Source organism: Ictidomys tridecemlineatus, chromosome 9, assembly GCF_052094955.1.
Source record: "Ictidomys tridecemlineatus isolate mIctTri1 chromosome 9, mIctTri1.hap1, whole genome shotgun sequence".
Lineage (NCBI taxonomy): Eukaryota > Metazoa > Chordata > Mammalia > Rodentia > Sciuridae > Ictidomys > Ictidomys tridecemlineatus.
In genome coordinates this window covers 56492219-56513225 of record NC_135485.1, presented here as the reverse complement: position 1 = coordinate 56513225, position 21007 = coordinate 56492219, and the positions used below count along the sequence as shown (strand labels likewise).

Here is a 21007-nt window from a genome sequence, read left to right as displayed (position 1 = left end):
CAGAGACAGCACACAAGTCACTGAACAAGAACATCCCCAGATCCTGGAGGCAGATTCTCAGGGGGAGCAGTGCAACAATGCTGCGTGGTGACAGGGACTTGACTGTGGGTTAGGGATCTGGCTCTGGGGCCATCTCTGCCACTGAACTGTGTGACCTTGAGCAAGACACTTCAGACTTCCGGGACACAGTTTGAAGAAACTTTGAAATGAACTTTGAGATTGTACCACTTTGTCCCAAAGATCCTTCCACCCATCTCAGTTCATTGTCAGAAACTAAGGAGGTGTGAAGAGTTCCTTGTGCTTGTGACCTTTCTCTCCTTGAACTATGAAAAACGCTAACACTCAAAAATCAGAACTTACACTCTACATCAAGCACAATAAGCATTCTTTTCTTTACTAGATCATGAGGGATAAATCTTCTCTGGACTGTGAAATGCACACTGGTCCATGCTTAGTTATCTCCCCTTCACCTGCCATGCCAATCTCTTTCCCATCCATGCAAGCATTCCTTCATTCATTTACTCTGGAGTTCTACTGTGTGCAAGTTCTCTAGAACTACAGAGGTTCTGACCCAATTCTGCCACTAAATTTGTGCTCGTGACCCAGCTGAGTTGAAGATACCAAGACATGTGGCCTAAAAATCAAGATGAAATATTAGAACAGAGCTCTTAAAAAAAATTTCAAGAAACCAGAGTACTTGTAGAAAGGAATGGATGTGTCAGATTATGAGGATTTGAATATGCCAGGCTCAGACTTTTTGTTCAGGACTATTGATCTTCCATGTCTGTACTATGTTGGAGGGGACAGAGAGTGGAACGAGGGAGACCAGTTGGAAAATGGAAGTAGTGCACACAGGTGGTAGTAGAAGACTGAACCAGGAAAGAGAAAAGCAATGGGGGGCCATGTCTACAAGGCCATACTTGGATGTCCACTTTGTTAGAGATAGTCTTTAAGACTCCCACTCTGCTCTAGGCACCCCTCAATGCCACAGATGTTTGTTACTCGCATGATGAGAGGGAGGGTGGGGTGGGGTCATGGTGGTGGGGCTGGGGGTTGGGGGCAGGATAGAGACAGAGACAGAAGGCGCACACCCATGGTCATGCCGTAAGTGCTGGCCTGCAGGTATAAACAGGGTACCAAGGGGATGGGAACTAGATAACCTCCTTTGGCCTCTGCAGTTCTACCCCCGACCCTTCTGTGAGTAGTCATCTAGGAGGCTGAACTGTTGGGACTACTAATAGCTTTCTTGGTTTCTGTATCCAAATCAGAGAGGGAGAGGGAGGGCAGAGTGCTTCCTTCACAGGCAGTTGACCTTGGAACAGAGGTGTCCTTCAACCAGGAGTCACTGCTCCCATCAAGACGGTCTCTTCTACAGGCCTCTCCCCTTCTGGGTTCTGGTCACTACTCCCTTCTTCCCTCTCAGGCCTGATCAAGACCCCCTGTGGGTCCCCTGCCAGATTTCGTAATTTGTTCCTTTATCTCCGTTTGAAAGTCTCTCTTGTTGGGACCCTCACTGATATTCTGAGCCTTTTGAAATAGGAATTTACAATTCTTTGGGACTTTTCCCTTACGCAGTGTGGACTCTTCCAGGAAGAATCAGGTCTTTGTTAATCTTAGTTCTGTCTTCACGCCACACTATCTAGCATGGTTTTTACTCATAGTGCTCATTTATTGTTAAAAGATGTGGATTTCTTCTCGGTGACAGCCTTTCATTTGACCCTCGCCTGTCCAGAATATTCTGGGTAGCCATGCCTGTCACGGGCCCACTCAGGGGAAGCTGCCGCTCCATTGCCCCCTTTACCTTCTGGCTGTTCTCACCTCACTCTATCTCAGCCAAACGACCCGCTCCCATGAAAGCCTTTTCCCATCCCACACCCTAAAATTTACAGTTTCACATTGGTGGCAGATACATGTAGCCTCAGAAAAGATCCTAAATATTGCTCCATCAGAATTTCCAAGATTGCAAAATGAAGATAAAAATAATAACTTTACAGTGTTGCTGGGAGAATCAAAACAAATGCAATACCCTGTAAAATTTATTGCCTTTCCCATGAACTACATCAGTGACAATAAAGAATAAGCAAGTTCTCTCCATCTCTACCCTACTTCGACTGGTTTCCAAGAGGTAAACACTTCTTTAAAAAACTGAGCAGAATAATAACTGATATTTCCTGAGCACTTACTCCCTGCCAGGAGCTATTCTAAGCACTTTATATGTCAAAATCTCATTTTATCTCCTCAAGAATAGTATGCAGTAGAATCTATTCTGTGCCCATTTTATATGTGAGAAAAGACAAAGGCACAAAGAGATGAAGTCACTTGCTCAAGGTCCAGAGTCAGAATGGAAATCTAGGAAGCTTGATCCAAGGTCATGTCGTTAATCCTCTCACTCTATAACATCACTCATTTATAATCTCTGTGACATTGAAAGAAGACAAGAAGACAAAACAGGTAGGTGACCATCAGCTCTAATGAATAATATGTCATGTGGAAATTATCAAGTGACAAAAATTAACATTTGCATTCTTATGGAAGTTCTTGCAAGTTATCATTACCTTCAGGTGTCACACTCCAAAACTCCAACGGAGTCGTGTTTGGGTAACAGAATGGGTTCTTAACGTCTCAGCATGGGCAAGAACACTTGTGTTGTCCAGATGGAGACTCACCTGAACTTAACGCGTGTTCTACCTCCTGCATGATCAGGAAGGTGGTGGTGGTCTCGGACTCGCATATCACTGTCTTGGGCTCAGTTTCCTGCTGTGTTTTCTCCTTGGGCACTGGCTCCATTGTGGCCTGGGAAGTAGGTGTGTGACCAGAGCTGTGCTCCTCTGTTGGGGACTCTGATGTAGCTGGAGCTCCTGTGGTCTGGGTGCTGGTCACAGTGGTGCTGTGGTTGGAGGTGACAGAGGCAGAAAGGATCTCAGGTGGCAAGGTGGATGAGGAGGAGGAGGGTGAAGAGGCCGGAGCTTGAGGGGAGAGGGATGTAGGGGACTGTGATCCTTCAGCTGGCACGCTTACTTCAGGACTGCTGGCGTTGTGTTCCTCGGGCGTGGGTGTCACGTGGACCACACTGCTGGTTGATAAGAACCCAGGAAGCGAGGGGCCTGGGTTTGTGCCTTCCCAGCTCGAGGATGGGCTGGTGATTGCCTCTTCTGTGGGTTCAATGGACACATGCTTGGGCAGTGCAGATGTCAGGGCTATGTCTGTGACTGGGAGTACCGAGGTATTGTGAACGCCACTGGCTGGGGACGCCGTGAGGGCCACAGGGTTCTGTGCAGAGCTGGTCCAGGTAGAGGCCGGTGGGGTTATTTTTGCCGGAAGAGAAACAGGCAAGGAGGTTGATGTAGGCAGGCTCTGGACCCTCAATCCTGTGAAAGACCCAGTACAAAAGCAGTTACTATGTGAAAACCACATAATATGTGAAATAGCAGTGAGGTGCTTGCCCCGCAGCTGTTTTACAGTACTGTCACAGGTATTTCTCATTTTACACTGTGCCCTCCATGATTGTGGAGGTGACTTTTAAAAAATATTCTTCCCACTAATTGCTCTCCTCTTGCTTTGTGACTCTCTGTAGGAACCAGCCTGAAGGGTCTGTAGGAGCAATTTAGTGGGTCAGTCAGCTCAAGTAAGTGGAGTGAACTAGTCTCATCCCCTTCTCGTGAGACTGTCCCTCCCAGCCAGCTAACTTGCTGGAATTTGACTGGATGGCTAGGGCATTGGCTTCACAACAACTGGAGGGATGCTGAGGTGCATGTAATGGGGAGAGAGGTGTGGTCGGACCTGTGTGCTGACTGGCAGGAAAGGAAGCTGTGTCTGCAGAGGGACTTCAGTTCTGCCCCACCCTGCAGCAAAAGTACAGGACCTCCCTGATTGGCTGTTCGCTGGCCCTTGGCACTTAGCACAGGGAAGCAGAACCTGGTGGCTGTGATGAATACATATGTGAGCACTTTTCCAACAGAGGAGAAAAGAGGCGGGAGGTCCCAGAACAGAAGCTAGCAGGAGTGATCTGAGGTTTGGAAATATATTCTGAGGCTGGAACCCAGTTTGTTGAAATCCCAGCCTGGGATTTTCACCATCATATCATTTTGCCATGTGTTCTTCATGTTTTATAGAATTTTAAATTCCTTTTCTGTCTCTCCCTTCCATCCTTCATTTACCCATCTGTTTTATCCATTCATTTATTGTTTAATGAGCGGCTTCTATGTGCTAGTTACTCTGGTAGACACAGGTTTAGGATCTCACCTTCTAGGTAATACTTCTCTTGCTTGCCTCCCCACCTCCTTTTCCTCCTCCAAGTGGCTTTTCCCTACTCATTTCCATCTTGGTAGGTGGGACCCCCATTCACAAATTTACTCATTAAAAACTGGGACACCATCCTTCATGCATCTCTGTCTCTCACACATCACATCAAATCCAGTAGTGAGTCCTGAGGACACTACTCTGGAAATATCTGTGCTATCAGAGGGTAAGTTTCTTGTCTAACTCTTTGTTATTCCACCATGACATATGCCCACTGCTGACATCTTGTTAGGTTTCAACTATTTAACCTTACATTCCCTTGGGAGATTTCCTTGAAGCATGCACATAGGTAAAGGCCAACCAAGATCAAGACTCAGAAGGAGGAGAACTTAGGCTAGATACCAGAGTAGAAGAAAGGATAAAAGACTAATGGGGAAGCATTCACACAAAATCTGCTGACTTATGATTCTACCCCATGCAACAGATTTGGGAGTTGATAGAAAACTGTGCTACAGAGTCTGTATTCAACTTAACATTTGTATTTTCATCAAAATAATAGATTTTATTTAAAAGGAGTTGGTGGAGGTTGGGGTATAACTCAGTGGTAGAGTACTTGGAGTACTTGCATTGCATGTGTGTGGCCCTGAGTTAAATAACCAGCACTGAAAAAAAGAAAAGAAAAATAAAAAATAAAAATAAGTTGATCAAGACTATGAATTACAAGAGAGTCATACTAAACAGGAAGACAGGCTACATGGTATTCCATGCTGTAATAATAGTCTTTTGATGGCCATGAACAGTCAACAGTTTTAGGAATAAAGACACATCAGGAAGTACTTGAAATATGGACAAAACAACAGTTAGGATAAATATTATTAAAACATTGGAACTTCACATGTGACCTTTGGAACTTACTGGCTGTTTCCTGGCAGTCCCTGTGGCTGATTAAAGATTCTAAGGGCAAAAAGATGACTCTGTTTAACTTCTGTTCATTAGAATCATATATGGGCAGATGGAGGCAGAGAGCCTCTGTCTGGTAGCCCAGTCAAAGTATCTCTGGAAGTCTGAGACAAACAAAGAGATCTTTAAAGAAGCATCTATTCATTCATTCATTCAAGTTTTTAATGAGCAGATTCTATGTCCATGGCTTTGCCATTGGAGAGTTCTCCGTCTAGTAGGACAGAAAGGATATTCAATTTCCTATAGGATGATGTGGAAAGTACTTTATAAAAGTAAAACTGACTTGCAATGAGAGCCCTAAGAAAAGATTAATAAATTCTATAAGGAGAATACAGAATGTAAAATACACAAATGTCCTTTTCAAATGACGTTTAAAAAAGTCATTAGAAGAGGTGACATTTGAATCGGTTCTGAAAGAAGAAGAATGTACATGATGCTGCTTCAGATCTATGTTGTTCAGGGTGACACCTGCATTGTCATTTCCAGTGGAGCTAAAAACTTCACTGTGGAAATCCTTACAGTACTACAGATGACATGCTCCGAGAATGAGTTTGGTTGCTGCAGACTCCCATTTTCTGGTTTAATTCTTATTAATATACTTTCATACTCCTTCCCTGCGTTCTTCCAAAGAGGACTGGAAATGGTCATTCATTTCCCATGATTACCTACTATGTAATTATTTAGAGTATTTTGTGGTCTAGTTCAGGTAGTTTCTACTCCTAACAAATCAATGATGCATGAAATTGTGTGACAGTGTAGGTTATTATCACTTGAATGAGACACTCGAAACCTCTGCTTTGCCATATTTGATGGGACCTTCCATGCTGCCCTGACTGCCTGGTGGTGAGTCCTCCTTCTGCATGAAGACAGCCAAGGCTAAGACACCCTGGCTCTCCTAGAGAATGCTGGCTGTTTCAGTCCACTTGGACGGCTATAACTAAGTACCACAGCTTGAGTGCTTAACAATAAACTTATTTCTTGCAGTTCTGGAAACTGAAAGTCCAAGATCAAGGTGCTGGTCAATTCAGTTTCAGGCAAGCGTCCACTTCCAGGCTCGAAGATGGTCACCTACCAGCTATTTCTCTCATAGCCTTTCCTTGGGAAAGTTGGATGGGGGGAGGAAGGGAAGAGAAAGAGACAGTACAGATGCTCTGGTGTGTTTTATGATGGTAATGATCCCATCATGAGGGACCCACTCTCATTACCTCATCAAAATGTAATTACCTCCCAAAGGCCACATCTCTAAACCATCACTCGCAGGCTAAGGCTTCAACATTCCAAAACCCTAAGACATTCTGAAATATGGTTTCTGCTTTCTTATATGTACAGCTTGTGTTTCCTGAAGGATATAAAACTTAATAAGTCTAACAGGGAAGAATAAATGTTTTCTTAGGATTTCCAAAAACAATTTCCGGGCTGGAGAGGGCCTAAGGGATAAGTGGGTATAACCTTTTATTTGCAAGTAGGGGGACAGATACAGAAAGGAAAAGTGATGTGAACGGGAAGTGTCTGCCTAGAAAGAGCTGTGTAAAGACAGAGTCAGAACTGGACCTTCCACCTTCTGCCCCCATAAACACACTGTGCCCCAGCCTCAAGAAGGCTGGTAAATCTTACTGCAGCAGGCTTCATTACAGAGTAAGCAAGTGGGAGCCCATGGAAGACTGGCAACTGAAGGAGGTAAAACAAATGTAGTGCCCCCATACTCCTTCCCACCCACAGGAAAGCTATTTTCCTTTGGGCTGGGTTTGGGGGAAAAATCAGTTTTCATATTTCCTTAAGAAAAATGGCAGTTAACAGAATGAAGAGATCAAACCCATTAATTTCTTATATAAGGTGAATAAGCATTGTTTAAAAAACAGGATGTCAATGCTGGACATGGTGGGCCCTGCCTAGCCATGGACAGGCCCACATGCATGAAATGGAATGATTCCAGAAAGATATCTCTGAGAATTAGCCCAATGTGAGGTCAAAGGGCATGAGTGCAACCCAATCTGAAGTTCCTCCTTGTGAGTTTACAAATAGTGATCTTGGCTGGAGTTCACTCTGACTCAAGCCTCCATGTCGCAGGAACTGCTGACAGATTGTTGCTCTGAAGAAAAGGCATCCAGATTCTTAGTTGGATAGGAAATTATTTATTTCTATGTGTATTGTCTTTTATGGGGGAGACCAATAGCATTGTTTACATCTCTCTGGTATTTGAAAGAGCTTCATTTTGGCTTCCTCCCTGTTTCTGGCCTTATTAGGAATAGGGATGTAGAGGCTGAGGTCTGGGACCTGCAGGCAAATCCTCCTAGTGCTGAGAGGAGTTACAAGACACTCCAGGCTGGAGAGTCTGCATTCTGCACCTCCTGACCCACCTGAGTATCAGGAATGCAGGTCAGTGAATGGCCTGAACTCTTGTCACCTTTCCTGGATTCCATGAGTAGCAACCTGGGCCAGTGTCTGCATTGCTCACTCTATTTCTTTTTTCCCTTTATGCCTTCTCCTTTCTTGCCTCAGGCTTGTCGAGTACCTGATAAAACATGTGACAAAGCTTTTTGCCAATTTGGTGAAACTTGATTGAAACACAGTTAAGCCCTCCCCTGCTGTTGCCAAGTCAGCCAGGTGTTGCCTGTGCCCTCCTGGCTGAGGCCCCAAGGCTGCTGGAGGTCTGCGTGCTGAGTGACTGCTAACAGTGACTCCACACAGCACCACAGGGGACTTCTGGAAAGGCCAAGGGGACACACACACACACACACACACACACACACACACACACACACACACACACAGTGAGTAAAGGAGCTGAATGCTCTATTGAGTGTTTTACGAGTATCACCTCATTTTGTCATCACATAACCTCTACAAGGTAGGCACCTTTGTTATCTCAGTTTCACAGATAATTAGACAGAGGCTCAAAAATGTTTAACCACTTCCTAAGTTTACCAGGCTAATAGGCAGCACAGCTGAAGCTTGAACCCCAAATTGTCTTACTCCGGGCCCAGCCTGCCAATCATTCTGTGGTATTGAACTGGGAGATGTAAGGGTGTTTTTGAAGTCTAGGCCCTATGTTTGCAAGGCAATCAACCCTCAATTTTCATCAGTCTCCCCTAATAAAGTCTATAATAAGGACCCCTGGAGTGATCTTAAGAACACTGTCTGGCTGTAGGAACCTTCCCTTCTCTTAATCCTATCACAGGATTGTACATGTCCTGGGGATAAATCCTGAGCTCTCTGGCACAACACAACAATTTTTGTGGTCTCTCCACTCCACCCCCATGGGCCTGAGATCTTGTCAATCTGAATCACAATGAATGCTTGAAATATTCTAGAACCATCTGCCTCCCTGCTTTTGCACCTGCTGTTCTTCCTACCCTGACTGTTCCTCCCAGACTCCCCTTTTGCCATTCCAGTTCTGAATAATGACAACTGGATGGAGCCCTTCTCTGTGTGGATGCAGCACTCGACACAGACTCACTGTGGCGCACAGGATCACGAAGCATCATATCTTGCTGCACTTGTCTCGGATCACGTTGGGAGCCCTGATAACAAGGACTGTGACTTGCCTTTCTTGCCTTAGTGCCTGGCATAGAGAAGGTGCTCGATACATATTGGGTGAAAACATAGATTTTCTACCCCTTGAAAAACAAGAATGTTGTTTGGCTTATATGCTGAGTCACCATTGCAGGAATAAATCCTTTCTTGGATTAGCTTTTAAGTTCTATAAAAATGATCAACTAACATGCAATTTTGGATGGGCCTCCAAATAGGCTGTTATTTTTATTTGCTTTCTTCCAGAGACTGCAGTCTTTTCTTTATGCATGTTATAGACCTGAGTCATCAGCTCTTGAAATACTGACTGTGTGTGTGTATACACATTTTTTTTTTCAATATCAAAGCTGGGTTTTAATGTCTAAAAGGTTGAGTGAGACATGCCCCCACAAGTTTCCCATGTTGTCTGGTTGGGGCTGCTGAGGACACCCCATACTCTAGAAAGTTCATCTAACATCTGCAAAAGCATTACTCATCAGAGTGTGGTCCAACCATATGGTAGCTGAAAGCATATGTCTAGACAGAATGTGTATGCCCCAAAGTCATCCAACTGTGTTTAAGAAGATACTCGTTTCAAGTAGAAAAGCTGTATTCTCCGGAGTGTTTTGTTTATGGAAATGAGATATAATTCATTCCAAAAAGAGGAAAGCGCTTCTGTTTTCTGGCCACCAAATCAGAACCTGCAGACCTGGCATATGACTCAATTTCTCCATCCTTTAAATCAGTACTAATGATATCACCAGGCTCCCTGTGGGTGCTATGAATGCTAATGAGAAAATAACATGGTGAAGAATCTTGTGCTTCCTGGGGAAAAAAAATATGCCATTTTCTTTCTTTTTACTTAGGAGCAACATCTGTCTTTGTCAGTCAAATGCTTCCCAATACTTGCTGCTGCCTCCAGGCTGGGTGGTTGGCCCCTGGGGAGGCTGTGTGAGCAGGGATGCTGACACATGCCTAAAATTCTGAGGGTACCATATTGAAGCTTTTCAGTGGGACAGTGGAGAGAAGGAATGACAATGGAGGAGGGCGAATAACTTTTTAAAAGTCATTTCATGGTTGACAGGGAGTACAGCCTCCTGTAGTGGGTAGTAGCAAGGGAGAAAGGCCATGTTCAGTTATTGGGGGATTTCCTGAAGGACAATGTCATGATCTCTGTTTCTTCCCTTTCATAGGCTCAACCCTAATATTTGTGGGGTCCAGAGAAAGAGTATACACAGAATCCCACACGGACAATATCAAATAGGCAACTGTTATAAATTAAGATGTGGCTGTAGCCATGGCCTGGTCTGCCCCATCCAGGTCTCTGAAGACCATTAACAAGGGATCTCTGGTGACTCTGAAGCTAAGGGACCAGGATCTGCTGGGGCAGTGGAAGCCAAAACTGCACCTCAGTCCACCCAAACCCAGGATGAAGGTGACCTGGACAGGTTGCCCTAGGCATCTTTATGTGCAGTTTCTTCTTCCCCATCCTCACTTTTCTCAGGAGGATTTTTAGACATTCCCATGCAGAAGGGAAGGAGCAGATGCAGGCCACACTTCAGGATTTACCAGTGACCGGCTTTCAACAGAGGCAGCCGCTCTGGTTCACAGAGTGATTCTCTCCTTCCTCCCCTCCCTGTGTGCTGCAGGCCATGCCCTCTGCCCTGCCAGCCCAGGTCACCTCCCAGGTCCCTTTCCTGTTTGCTCAATGACTTACCAAAACTTAAAATGCCTCATGGGATTAAAAAGAAACATGCCTTTTGTGTCTGGATGTTTGTAAAATTCAGGGGTCTCTTGCGGAGTTGAGGAGTGGCAATCTGTTCCACCCACCTCTTTCAATCCCAAGTCCCAATCTAGTCATTTATTATCCCTGAGACCCTGCAAATAATCAGAACTTAACAAAGCCCAAACAATCACTCTGCACTGAGTTTCTTTCTTCAAGGGTCTTTTTCAGGCTTCCGATGGCCCAGATAGCGGAGGTAGCCCACAGGCACTTGTCCACTTCTTTTCCCATATGGCTTCCAGATCAACTGCTGGCACCCTCCATGACTCCTTGTTCCACAGAGAACAGGAACCCACTGAGTGGTCAGCTCCCTGGCAATCTGCCTTTAGAGGGGCAGGTCTCTGGGACACCCAGGCAGATGCACTCCAACATTTTTGTTGGTGAGTTAGCAGGCAATCTGACTGCTCACAGGATGACACCTATGAAGTACGGCCAGGCCTTGCATTGCTGTTGGCTTCACCTCCAAAGTCCACGCTGGCCATCAATGGGCAGGCAAGAGACTGGGGATGGCTTCAGGGAAAACACTAAGAAAATGACTGAGGATGTTTTCTCTGATCCTGGAGAGGGCAACAGGGACCTTCTGAAAGAAGATCAATAGCTTGTGACACTGGTATGTCCCTTTCTCTCTCTGCAACCAATTCTTCTAAGGTTTTCTATTAAAGAGGCTGGTCATGAATGTTTCATGGTTTCTTTCTTTATTTTTAAAATGAAAATAGAACTTACATGTGGTAAAAAATATGCCTACATCTTAAGTATCCAGCTCCATAAAGTTTTATATATGTCCACACCTGTGTCACCACCATCCTGATAGGAACTCAGAATCCTTCCAGAACCCCAGGAAGTTCCCAGTGTCCTCTCATAATGTGCCTCTATGACTCTTGTCACTTAGCTTTGTTTTGCCTGCACTTGAACTCTACATAAGTGGAAGCTTTCAGTGTGTGCTCTTTATATCTCTGTTCTTTCAGTCATTTTGAGACTCACTTGTGTTGTGTGTATTTCCAGCTCAGCCTTTTTTCACCAAAGGACTTTGTTCAATTGTATTGTAAATGTGTTCAAATATACCACAATTTCTTTGTCCATTCCACTAATGATGGATACTTGGGCTGTTTTCAGATTAGGGCTATTACAAATAAAGCTTCTTGCTTCATAGCTTCTCACTGAACACTTTTTAAATCTGCCATATTCTGTGCAATTTGCAAGTATTAAATCATTAATCTTCACAATATACTTAGGGTGAGTGTTATTGATATTTTATTTTCATAAGTGAGCAAACAGAGACATGGAGGATTTAAATTGCTTTGCAGGATATACAATTAGAAAAGAATACACCTTGGATTCAAACTCTAGAAAGTAGCCTACCTTTAGACTTGCCCTCTTAACCACCATGCTATACAGTCGCCTGCAATGGTTAAAACTAGAAGCCAAACCATTTTTTCTGTGTGACCTTGCATAAGTTTCTTAATCACTCTGCTTCCTCATCTACAAACTTGGGATAATAATACTATATTTATTCAAAGAGTTATTGTGAAGATTAAATAAATAATTCATGCAAGGATAATGCCATTGTTTGGCTAGTCCAACAGCCATTTCCAATCCCTTCTTGCTATCTTTAAATAGAGAATATGAAAGCTAAATGCTACCTTCCTACAGTCCTTTGCAGCTAAAGGGTATCAATGTACTTCAGTTCTATGCAATAAAATTGTTAGAATATTAGTCTAAGAGACTCCTGGAAAAGTTCTGTCTCCTTATAAAAGGAATATGTAGGAAGGGGAACTCTCTCAAGCTTATCTTTAATGCTTGTCTGTCCTGCTTGTCTTTAAAGCAGATGTGATGTCTGGCACAGTGGCACTCATCTTGTGAAGACAAGGATGAAAGTCAATCCACTAAGGATAAAGAAAATGAAAGAGAAAAAGAACCTTTCCCCTTAACCTGAAAAATCTATGTCTAGACTTCCTATTAAATAGATAGTATATACTTGGTAATTAAGGAACTGCTGATCAGGTTTTCCATTGCATGGAATATCAACAGTATAAGGTAAAAAGTTTATCACAATGTTTGCCACAAAAATAAGAGCTCATCAAATATTAGGCTATTATATTGACTTCTATTGGAACCTCAGCCCAAATGCCCTCACCTCTTTAATTAGTTAATGATTTTCAAAAGGCATTTTTAGGCATTATTGGAGGGATGCTCCTGATGGCATTAGCTGTGAGCCTCAGGGATGCAGCAGTTTCACACATCCTTCAACAAAGTAATGGGCAGCTGGACCCGTCAGTCCCCAAGGTACTCTCTGGACTGTTGCCTAATGAAAGCCAAGCTGCCTCACACACCACAGAACATACCAAAAAGGCAAAAAACAAAAACCACCAGCTAAATGTAATTTGTATTTTTCTACCTCATTAAAAGAAAAATTCAGAAACTTCTGGGGCAGTTTTCAAAATGAGTCTTGATATGACATGCATCATGTTGAGTGCCTCCAGGCATGGAAAAGGCAGAGAAAGAGCACTCAACAGCCACCAGGGACCAGGCCTTGTTATTTTTAGACAAGCCAGCCTGCCTTTATCAGTGCTATGAGGTACAAGCTAGAACACACTCACCTGAACGCCGTCCTACTATCACTTCTAAATTTTAAGCATCGCTTTGCAGTTTATGTTTTTAAAATTCTATTCAATCTTTGTTTAGGTCCAATCTGACAACTAGGTACCAGGTTCCTGCTCTGAGCAGGGCACCTAGGCATCTGAATGGGATGGAGGAAGGCATTCTGGAAGAGGCTTGCATTCACAGTCTGCCCTTCGACCCCTGCAAGTCAGCTCTGTCTCCTCCTCATGTATGGGGACACTTATTATCTCCTGGACTTGGCCTTCTGACTGAAGGCCTCTGATATTGGGAGAGGGATGTTTCCTCCTCTACCACCTTTTCTTTACATAGATTATCTATTGGGTCAAATATGCTGAGAGGACAGGGTTAAACAAGTAGGTCAAAGGGTTTAGTAAGTGATAAAGTAAAACACCCATGAAAGATAGAGAAATTAGGATTTCTCTCCTTCAGTTGTTTTTTTCTGCTCCCTAAACTGCATCCTAAACTGCAAGTTCTAGAACTTACTGGTCAGGATCTAGTTCTTGGAACCTGGAGATTACTGTCCCTTACAGATGTTTAGATGAGAATGCGGTTTGTCACTCACTGGTGTGTTCCGGGCTGGTGGAGCTTGGGTTTCAAGGACAAACCTCTAGGATGAGTGGATTCCTCTAGGACATCTGGTTCCCTTCCTTATTAACCCTCTTTCCCATCAGGGCCCCTCACTATTGTACTTGGTTTCTCTGTTGTGAGGGGTCATTTTGGAAAGTAAACTTGGTTGGAGGATGGACGCTACGGAGAGAACCACACTATACAGTAGACCCAGCCCATCACCAGAGACTCCAGAAGAAGGCTTTGTGGTCTTTTTTTTCCCTCATGGAATGTTTCTAAGTCCTGACATGCTGTTAAAGACAGGCAGGCCATCCTAGGGAAGCGGGGATATTGAACCCCTGCTTTCCCTGAATGAAGAGAGGGATCAGAAACTCAGTCTGAGAGGTTACAGGAGCATACACACGTTTGTGGCTCACACCAAAAGTACCAAGGTCATAAAGTAGGGCAAATGTGACTTCCAGTTTAGGTGTGCTATGGTTTGAATGTGGCTCCTGAAGTCCATGTGTTGTAACCTCATCCCTAGGGCAAGAGTTGTGAGGTGGGGTCATTAAAAGCTGATGAGGTCACGGGGGCTCTGCCTCCATGAATGGGCTGTTAATGCTGTCATTTCAGGAGTGAATTAGTTACTGTGGGGGTGCGGGCCCTGAGGAAAGGGTGAGTCTGGTTCCCTTCTCATGGGCTTTCTCCCTCTCGTATAAAGGCACGCTATCTTGCCATACCACCTTCTGCCATGGGATAATGCAGCAGGAAGGCCCTTGCCAGATGCCAACCCCTTCATTGTGGACTTCCTAGCCTCCAGAACTGTCAGAAAGAAACCTCTAGTCTTCATACAATGCCTAGTCTGGTATTCAGTTATAGTAGTACAAAATAGAGTAAGATAAGGTAGTATTAAGGTCACATATTAATTTTGTAGGAGAGAACCCCTCTACAAAAATGAACTAAATCAGATGAAATCAACACAACGAATCATGCTTTATGCAAGAGATGTTGTGGGTAATAAATTTTAATCACATACTTTAAGTGGCAAGGGGAAATGGCTGTGTGAAGAAATTCCATGACGAATCCTCATTTGATGTGATTAATTATCTCCCAATTTGTCACCCTGGAAGACACTTTCAGAGTTTTAATTTGCCTAAAATTCCAGACCTGTGCTTTTGCTACCTAACACATTCACTACTCCAGAAAGATGGAGCTTGTTCTTCTTACTCACCAGACTTTGCATCTCTGCTTAAAATAACTTAAATCCCTACTGGGATACATATAGCCACACAAATATCTTCAGCGCCCCATTTGTTAAACAGCTCCCAACTGCTGCTACCCCCAGCATCTCATGAATGCCTGCAGCAGAGCCACCTATGCTAAGGGGAGTGTCAGCAACGCCATCTGGGGCGGTGTCTCTGTCACTGTGATTGGAGTACATCATATCCTGATGAAAATCTTTGGGATCCATTAAAATGCTACTCTGCAGCCATTGCTGACAGATACTATTAAATATACCAGTTTGGAAGGACAGGACCTGGCACTGTGAGCTAACTCAGGAGAATTATGGGAACTGTAGAAAAATTGGCTCTGTTGATAGCGCAACACAAAGAATAATTTTGCTTTTGGTAGACTTATTTAGAATAAGTGTAAATTGTTGCTTAGAAAAAATTATTCCAAAAATAACTACCCATTTAAAATCTCATAAACCAGTTCTTTGATATATTCCTACGTTCTCTCTGGCAGTGCTTGTATTACACAGTGACACCCCCAAACACACAAGTGTAATTTAAAGCTGAGTCCACTCTACTTCATGGCTGTCTTTTAAAGGTGACCCCCAGATCTAAATATCCAGCTTTGTGTTATCTCTTGCATTCTAGTCCTCTAACTCCAAATGCCTTTTGGGTTTTATACCCTAAGTCAGTAGGTCTAATATATGGTTTATCTTTACTCATCAAACCAGCTCCTCTGGGCTTCCCTTCTTTACATAATTGCCCTCCCTACTCACTGAAGTTCTAATCCAAAGTCAAATAGCTTGTAAGAGGCAAAGCTGGGTTTGGGCCCAGATATATCAGACTATTGTGGGTAATAAATCCTGTAGGTCTTTTTGTAATGAGGAATATAGATACGGAAGCTACTAAGGGGAAATCATTTGTTGGTAGTAGAGTGAAATATTATACACTTGAACACCAATACATACAACTTTTTTTGCCCAGCCAAACATACAAATTCCTCACATAATTACCCAGAAATAAAGCATTGGGTCATTGTTTAGGCCATAGAATAGATGCTCACCTGTCCTTTGACAGGAATACTTGCCAACCGTGCTATTGACATGCCTCTGCTCTGGCTCAGAGCTGCTTTTAGCACCACAGATTCACATTTTGCTCTAAAAGCACTTAATAACTATTAGTCAGGTCTCTGCAGGCTGAAGCTCCAGCGCTCCAGCGTGGTATGGCTATGGGACTGTAATTGCATTCACAAGTCTTCATGCAGAAAATGTACCTTTTACTAAGTCCTTATCAAATAATGATGTATGGAAAAGCCAAAATTATTCTTTGCAAGATAAGAAATAGCATTTCTACTCGTTGTATAATTGAATCAAGAGTATTTTAGCTTTGGCTCCTATCACAAACCAACCTTCATTCACTATCTAAGAAAGAAACAGCACACTATAAGACACACAAGCAAACTTTCTGAAAGATGCAGAGAAAATTAATTCTCCTTCCATGTTATGATTGCACACATAACATGGAAAGGAGTATGTCTAGTAATAATTTTTATTTGTTTCGATGTAACAATCCAGGTAAATGCTATTGAGCAAGGGGAGGAAAAAAGAATTCTCTAAGGGAAAAGTGGTAAAATCTCCAGGAATTAATCTCCAACCTCATCCTCAAATAAGCCCAGATCCTATCACTCCAGCTCACACAGAGCATTTCTTTTTGGATGACATCTTAGCACCATATTCAACAGGTCAATCTAAACTGAGTGATTTCTTGCCACCTTTGTGCCTCCAAAACACATTTCCTAAGTGCTGGTTGATTCTGCCACTAGTACTAATCAGATTTAAGTATTCTAAGAAAGTTTGATTTCTTTCTCACTTTTGTTTTCTATAAACTATCAAAACCAATCCTTACTTATTCTTTAATTTAAAAATTAACTAGGACCCACCAAATACTGTATACTATGCCAATGTTTGGAATAAAAATCACAAAATCACCACCGTCATGCAACCACTATGGAAAGCAGTACGGAGATCTTCAGAAAAATTGGAAATAGAACCACCATTTGACCCAACTATCCCACTCCTTGGTTTATACCCAAAGGACTCAAAATCAGCATACTACAGTAATACAGCCACAATGATGTTTATAGAAGCTCAATTTACAATAGCTAAACTATGGAACCATCCTTGATGTCCTTCAAAAGATAAATGAATAAAGAAAATATGGTATATATAGTCAATGGAATATTATTTCAGTTTTAAAGAATGAAATTATGGCATTTTCCAGTAAATGGATGGAGCTGGAGAATATCATGATAAGCAAAATAAGAAAAACCAAAACCAAATGTTTTCTCTACTATATAAATATTTCTCTTGGGGTTGGCTGTTTCTTTAACAGCGCTCCCAGTGGCTTATCACAAGGCCCATCTGCAGTGAATGCTAGAGGGACTGCAGAGGTCACACAGAATTCTGGAGCAAAACTGCCCCATTGGAACCCTGACTCTGCTCTTCACTGGCTCTGAGACCATGGACAAGCTATGGAAACTCTTTGTGCTTCTGTTTTCTCAGATACAATATATGGGCAATATGGTATACATTCCACCATAAATATATAGCAATTAGATAGTCACCACATGTAAGCACTCAGATCAGTGCTAGCCACGTGAGAAGCATTCTGCACATGTCATTATGTTATATTAAATATGTTTGGGATTATACTGCCATTTCTTTTCTTCACAATCTAATCACATCTTATCCAATCTATTCCATGATGGCAACTTAAATATCCTTCCCATCTCACTCTTTTCCAGCCCAGTTTTACCCTGCGCACGATTTCTAGTTAATACTTTTGTAGATCTTAAAAGCCTCCTCGTTAAGTTCAAAATCCTTAACTAACATTCAAAAACCCTCCTTTCACTTGATCTTATTTACTCTTCTCCAAATTTATTTCTCATGACAGCTATGTCTTAAGGTATGCCCTTTTAGTTTCCAAGAACTTAAATTTTAAAAAGGTTTCAGGTAATATCTGCATTGGTTTATGAGAGCTATTTTAGATTGTGCTGTATTGTGTGTACTTCTCAAATATCTGAGCACCAGGAAATGATAGGTCCTAGGAGGTCAGCTTCTGAGGGGTGAAGAATTCCCAGTATTTTTGGTTAGCATGTTTATAATAGTGGCAATCTTATGCATCATTTGCATTGCTTTTATTGATTTATTTTATCTTTTGTAGGCTAAAAAGGAACAGCAAAGGTTTAAGTATATGATATGCAGTAGCCAATGATGAACAGAACTAAAGCATTTGGTCTTGTCTTAGAAAAATTAATGTAGGCAAACTGCCTTGGAAAGCTATACCCTGACAATTAGTGTCACCTGCTAAAGTGATAGCATCCATTTTAAGAAGATTTGGTGTTGTTTTAGTAGAAGTGGCTTAATTTTAGAGCTCAGGATGCATCAACATCTCTTGAAACTAATAGCAATTATGTTTTAGATTTATAGGATTTTGCTTCATCAGTTTTCAATAAGAAATTACCCTTGAAAGGAAGAGGAAGAACATTTCTCTGCTCAGTGTTGGGCACTGACTTCCTCATCCTTTCCACACACTGGAACAATTCCTGCTTCTTGGCTCTCCAATGCTCTACCCTCTGCATTAATTACCTCTCCATAGTTCTCTGCCATTTCATCAAAGCCTAACCTAATTGCTAGGTCCCCTGTGCAGTCTTTGTAATAATTACAACCCTCTCTGAACTTTCTCTTCTCTAAAACTCTGCTATCTGTTCTTTTTGAAGTATAATTGACATAATAAGCAACATGTACTCAAAGTGCACAAAACTGCTAAAAGTTGACATTTGCGTGCTCCCATGAAACCATGACCAATTACCAACTGAGAGAACCAACAGACCCTTCACCCCAGATGTTTCCTTCTGCCCCTTTGTAATCCTACCCTTCACACCCAGCCCAGTCTCCAGACAACCACTGGTCTTCCTGTCATTAAAAATAAAAAACTGTCATACATTTCACTTCTTCATATGTTATTAAATCACAATTGATTGTTGTTATTTTTCAACACTTTTTACATATATTTTGAAGAAACATAAAAAATAAGGAAAAAGGATATTTTATATTTATTACCACACACACTTCCATTTCCTCTTCCTATTGTAGCAATAATACGTTGCTGCATAACAACCCTCCAAACCAAACAGCTTAAAAATAACATTATTCCTCAGTTTCTGTGGGTAAAGAGTTTGGATGCAGCTTAGCTGGGTCCTTTCTCCACATCTCTTATAATGCTGCAATTAAGGTGCTGGCCAGGCATCTCAAGATTCAACCAGGGATGGAACTACTTCACAGCATACTCACATCGAGGTTGGTAGGATTCAAGTCCTGGAGGGCTTTTAAACTGGAGACTTCTCTTTCTCTATTGCTCTTGGCTAGTCTACTCTCAGTTCTTTGTCCTATGGGGCTTCCCCATAGGACAACACAAGACGTGACAGATGGTTTTTTCTGAGTAAGCAAGTGAGGAGCAAGAGCGAGCAAGACAGAAGTCAGCGTGTACAAACTCATCCCTGGATGCCATCCTATCTGTCTTGTTGTATTGTATCCATTAGTATCAAGTCTCTGGGGCTCTCCTCTTACAAGGCCAAGGGATTGCACCAGGAAGTATGGATCAGTCAGCTATTCAGATACAAATAAGATGGGACCATATCTTATTGTTACAAAGCTCATAACACCATGTTATTATTTCTGTTTTAAAAAGAAGACCTAATTCCTAGAGCCCTTCATTCCTTTGTTTAGATTCAGATTCAGATTTCTATCTGGTACCATTTTCGTCTGCCTGAAGGATCTCTTGTTTATTGATGGAATATTCTGATTTTTCTGTCTGAAGAAGTCTTTACTGTGCCTTTGTTTTCTAAAAGATAATTTTTTTTTTTGCTGGGTACAGAATTCTAAATTGAACATTTCTTTCAGTGCTATAAAGATGCTATTTATTGTCTTCTCACTCATTTTTTTCCAATGAGAATTTTGTTACTATTTTGATCTTTGTTTCTGGCTACTAATTGTGTTTCTTTTTCCTTCTGGCTGTTTTAAAGTCTTTTTTAAAAAATTTTTCATTGATGTTAAATAATTTGATTAACATGTGCTTTGATGTTCTTCATGTTCTTTTGTTTGAATTTATTGAGCTTCTTGGATTTCCAAGTTTATAGTTTTCCACACACTTGGAAAAATTTTAGACATTAGGTCTTCAAATATTTTGTCTGTACCCCTCCTTTATTTTGTGGTACTTAGCTCTACCACAACTCTTTGTTCCTCTGTCAGTTTATTTATTTATGTATTTTGCCCTGCCCCCATTTTATTTTGAAATTTTCTATTGCTTTGTCTTCAATTTCACTATTTTTGATTATATATATATATATATATATATATTGCATTTAGTGCATTTTTTTCTTTTTTACTAGACAATATAATTTTCTTCTCTACAGCTTTGATTTGGCTCTTTAAAAAAATCTTCCACACCTTGTACTTAACGTGTTCCTACTTTATCTCCTTGAACATATGGAGTATATTTATCACAGTTACTTTAATGTTCTTTTCTACTGATTCTATTATGTTTATCATTTCTGTATCAGGCTCCACTGAGTTTTCTTCTCATTATGAGTCAATTTTTATTGCTTCTTTACATGCCTGGTAATTTTTAATTAGGTGGTAGACATTGTGATGATTGATGTGCCATTCAGGGGTTATTATTATTTTTGCATTATTTTTTAAACTTTGTCCTGGGAAATAGTTAAATTATTTGGAAACATCTTGATACTTTCAGCTTGCATTTGAGCGGTGCTATGGTTAATTTGGCTCTGGAGCTCCCTTGCTATGAAGCTCTGGTACCCTGCCTGGGGACTCCTAGAAGTTTGGTCTTCCTCTGAAATTCTCAATTCTGCTCTCTCAATTCAGGGATACTGCCTGGCTTTACTTAAGTTCCAGTAAACTCAGTCTAGGTAGCAAGCTGAAGAAGTGCAGGACTTACTTTGGTTGCTTCCCTTCTGCTACAGATTACTGCTCATTTTCCAATGTCAAAAAGCTATTGATTGATTTAATTAATTTGTTTTTCTATTTTTTTTTTACCATGG

The 21007-nt window shown here is 41.8% G+C and overlaps 1 protein-coding gene across 2 annotated transcripts in view; it reads right to left on the bottom strand.

The window, feature by feature from the left end:
• Parm1 (prostate androgen-regulated mucin-like protein 1) overlaps nt 1-21007 on the bottom strand; it is a 102060-nt gene that overhangs the window by 32921 nt on the left and 48132 nt on the right. For both annotated transcript variants that reach the window (XM_078021416.1, XM_005333236.4), the window contains exon 2: nt 2667-3368. In XM_078021416.1, coding sequence (XP_077877542.1) covers nt 2667-3368 — 702 coding nt within the window. The remainder of the gene's footprint in view (nt 1-2666; nt 3369-21007) is intronic.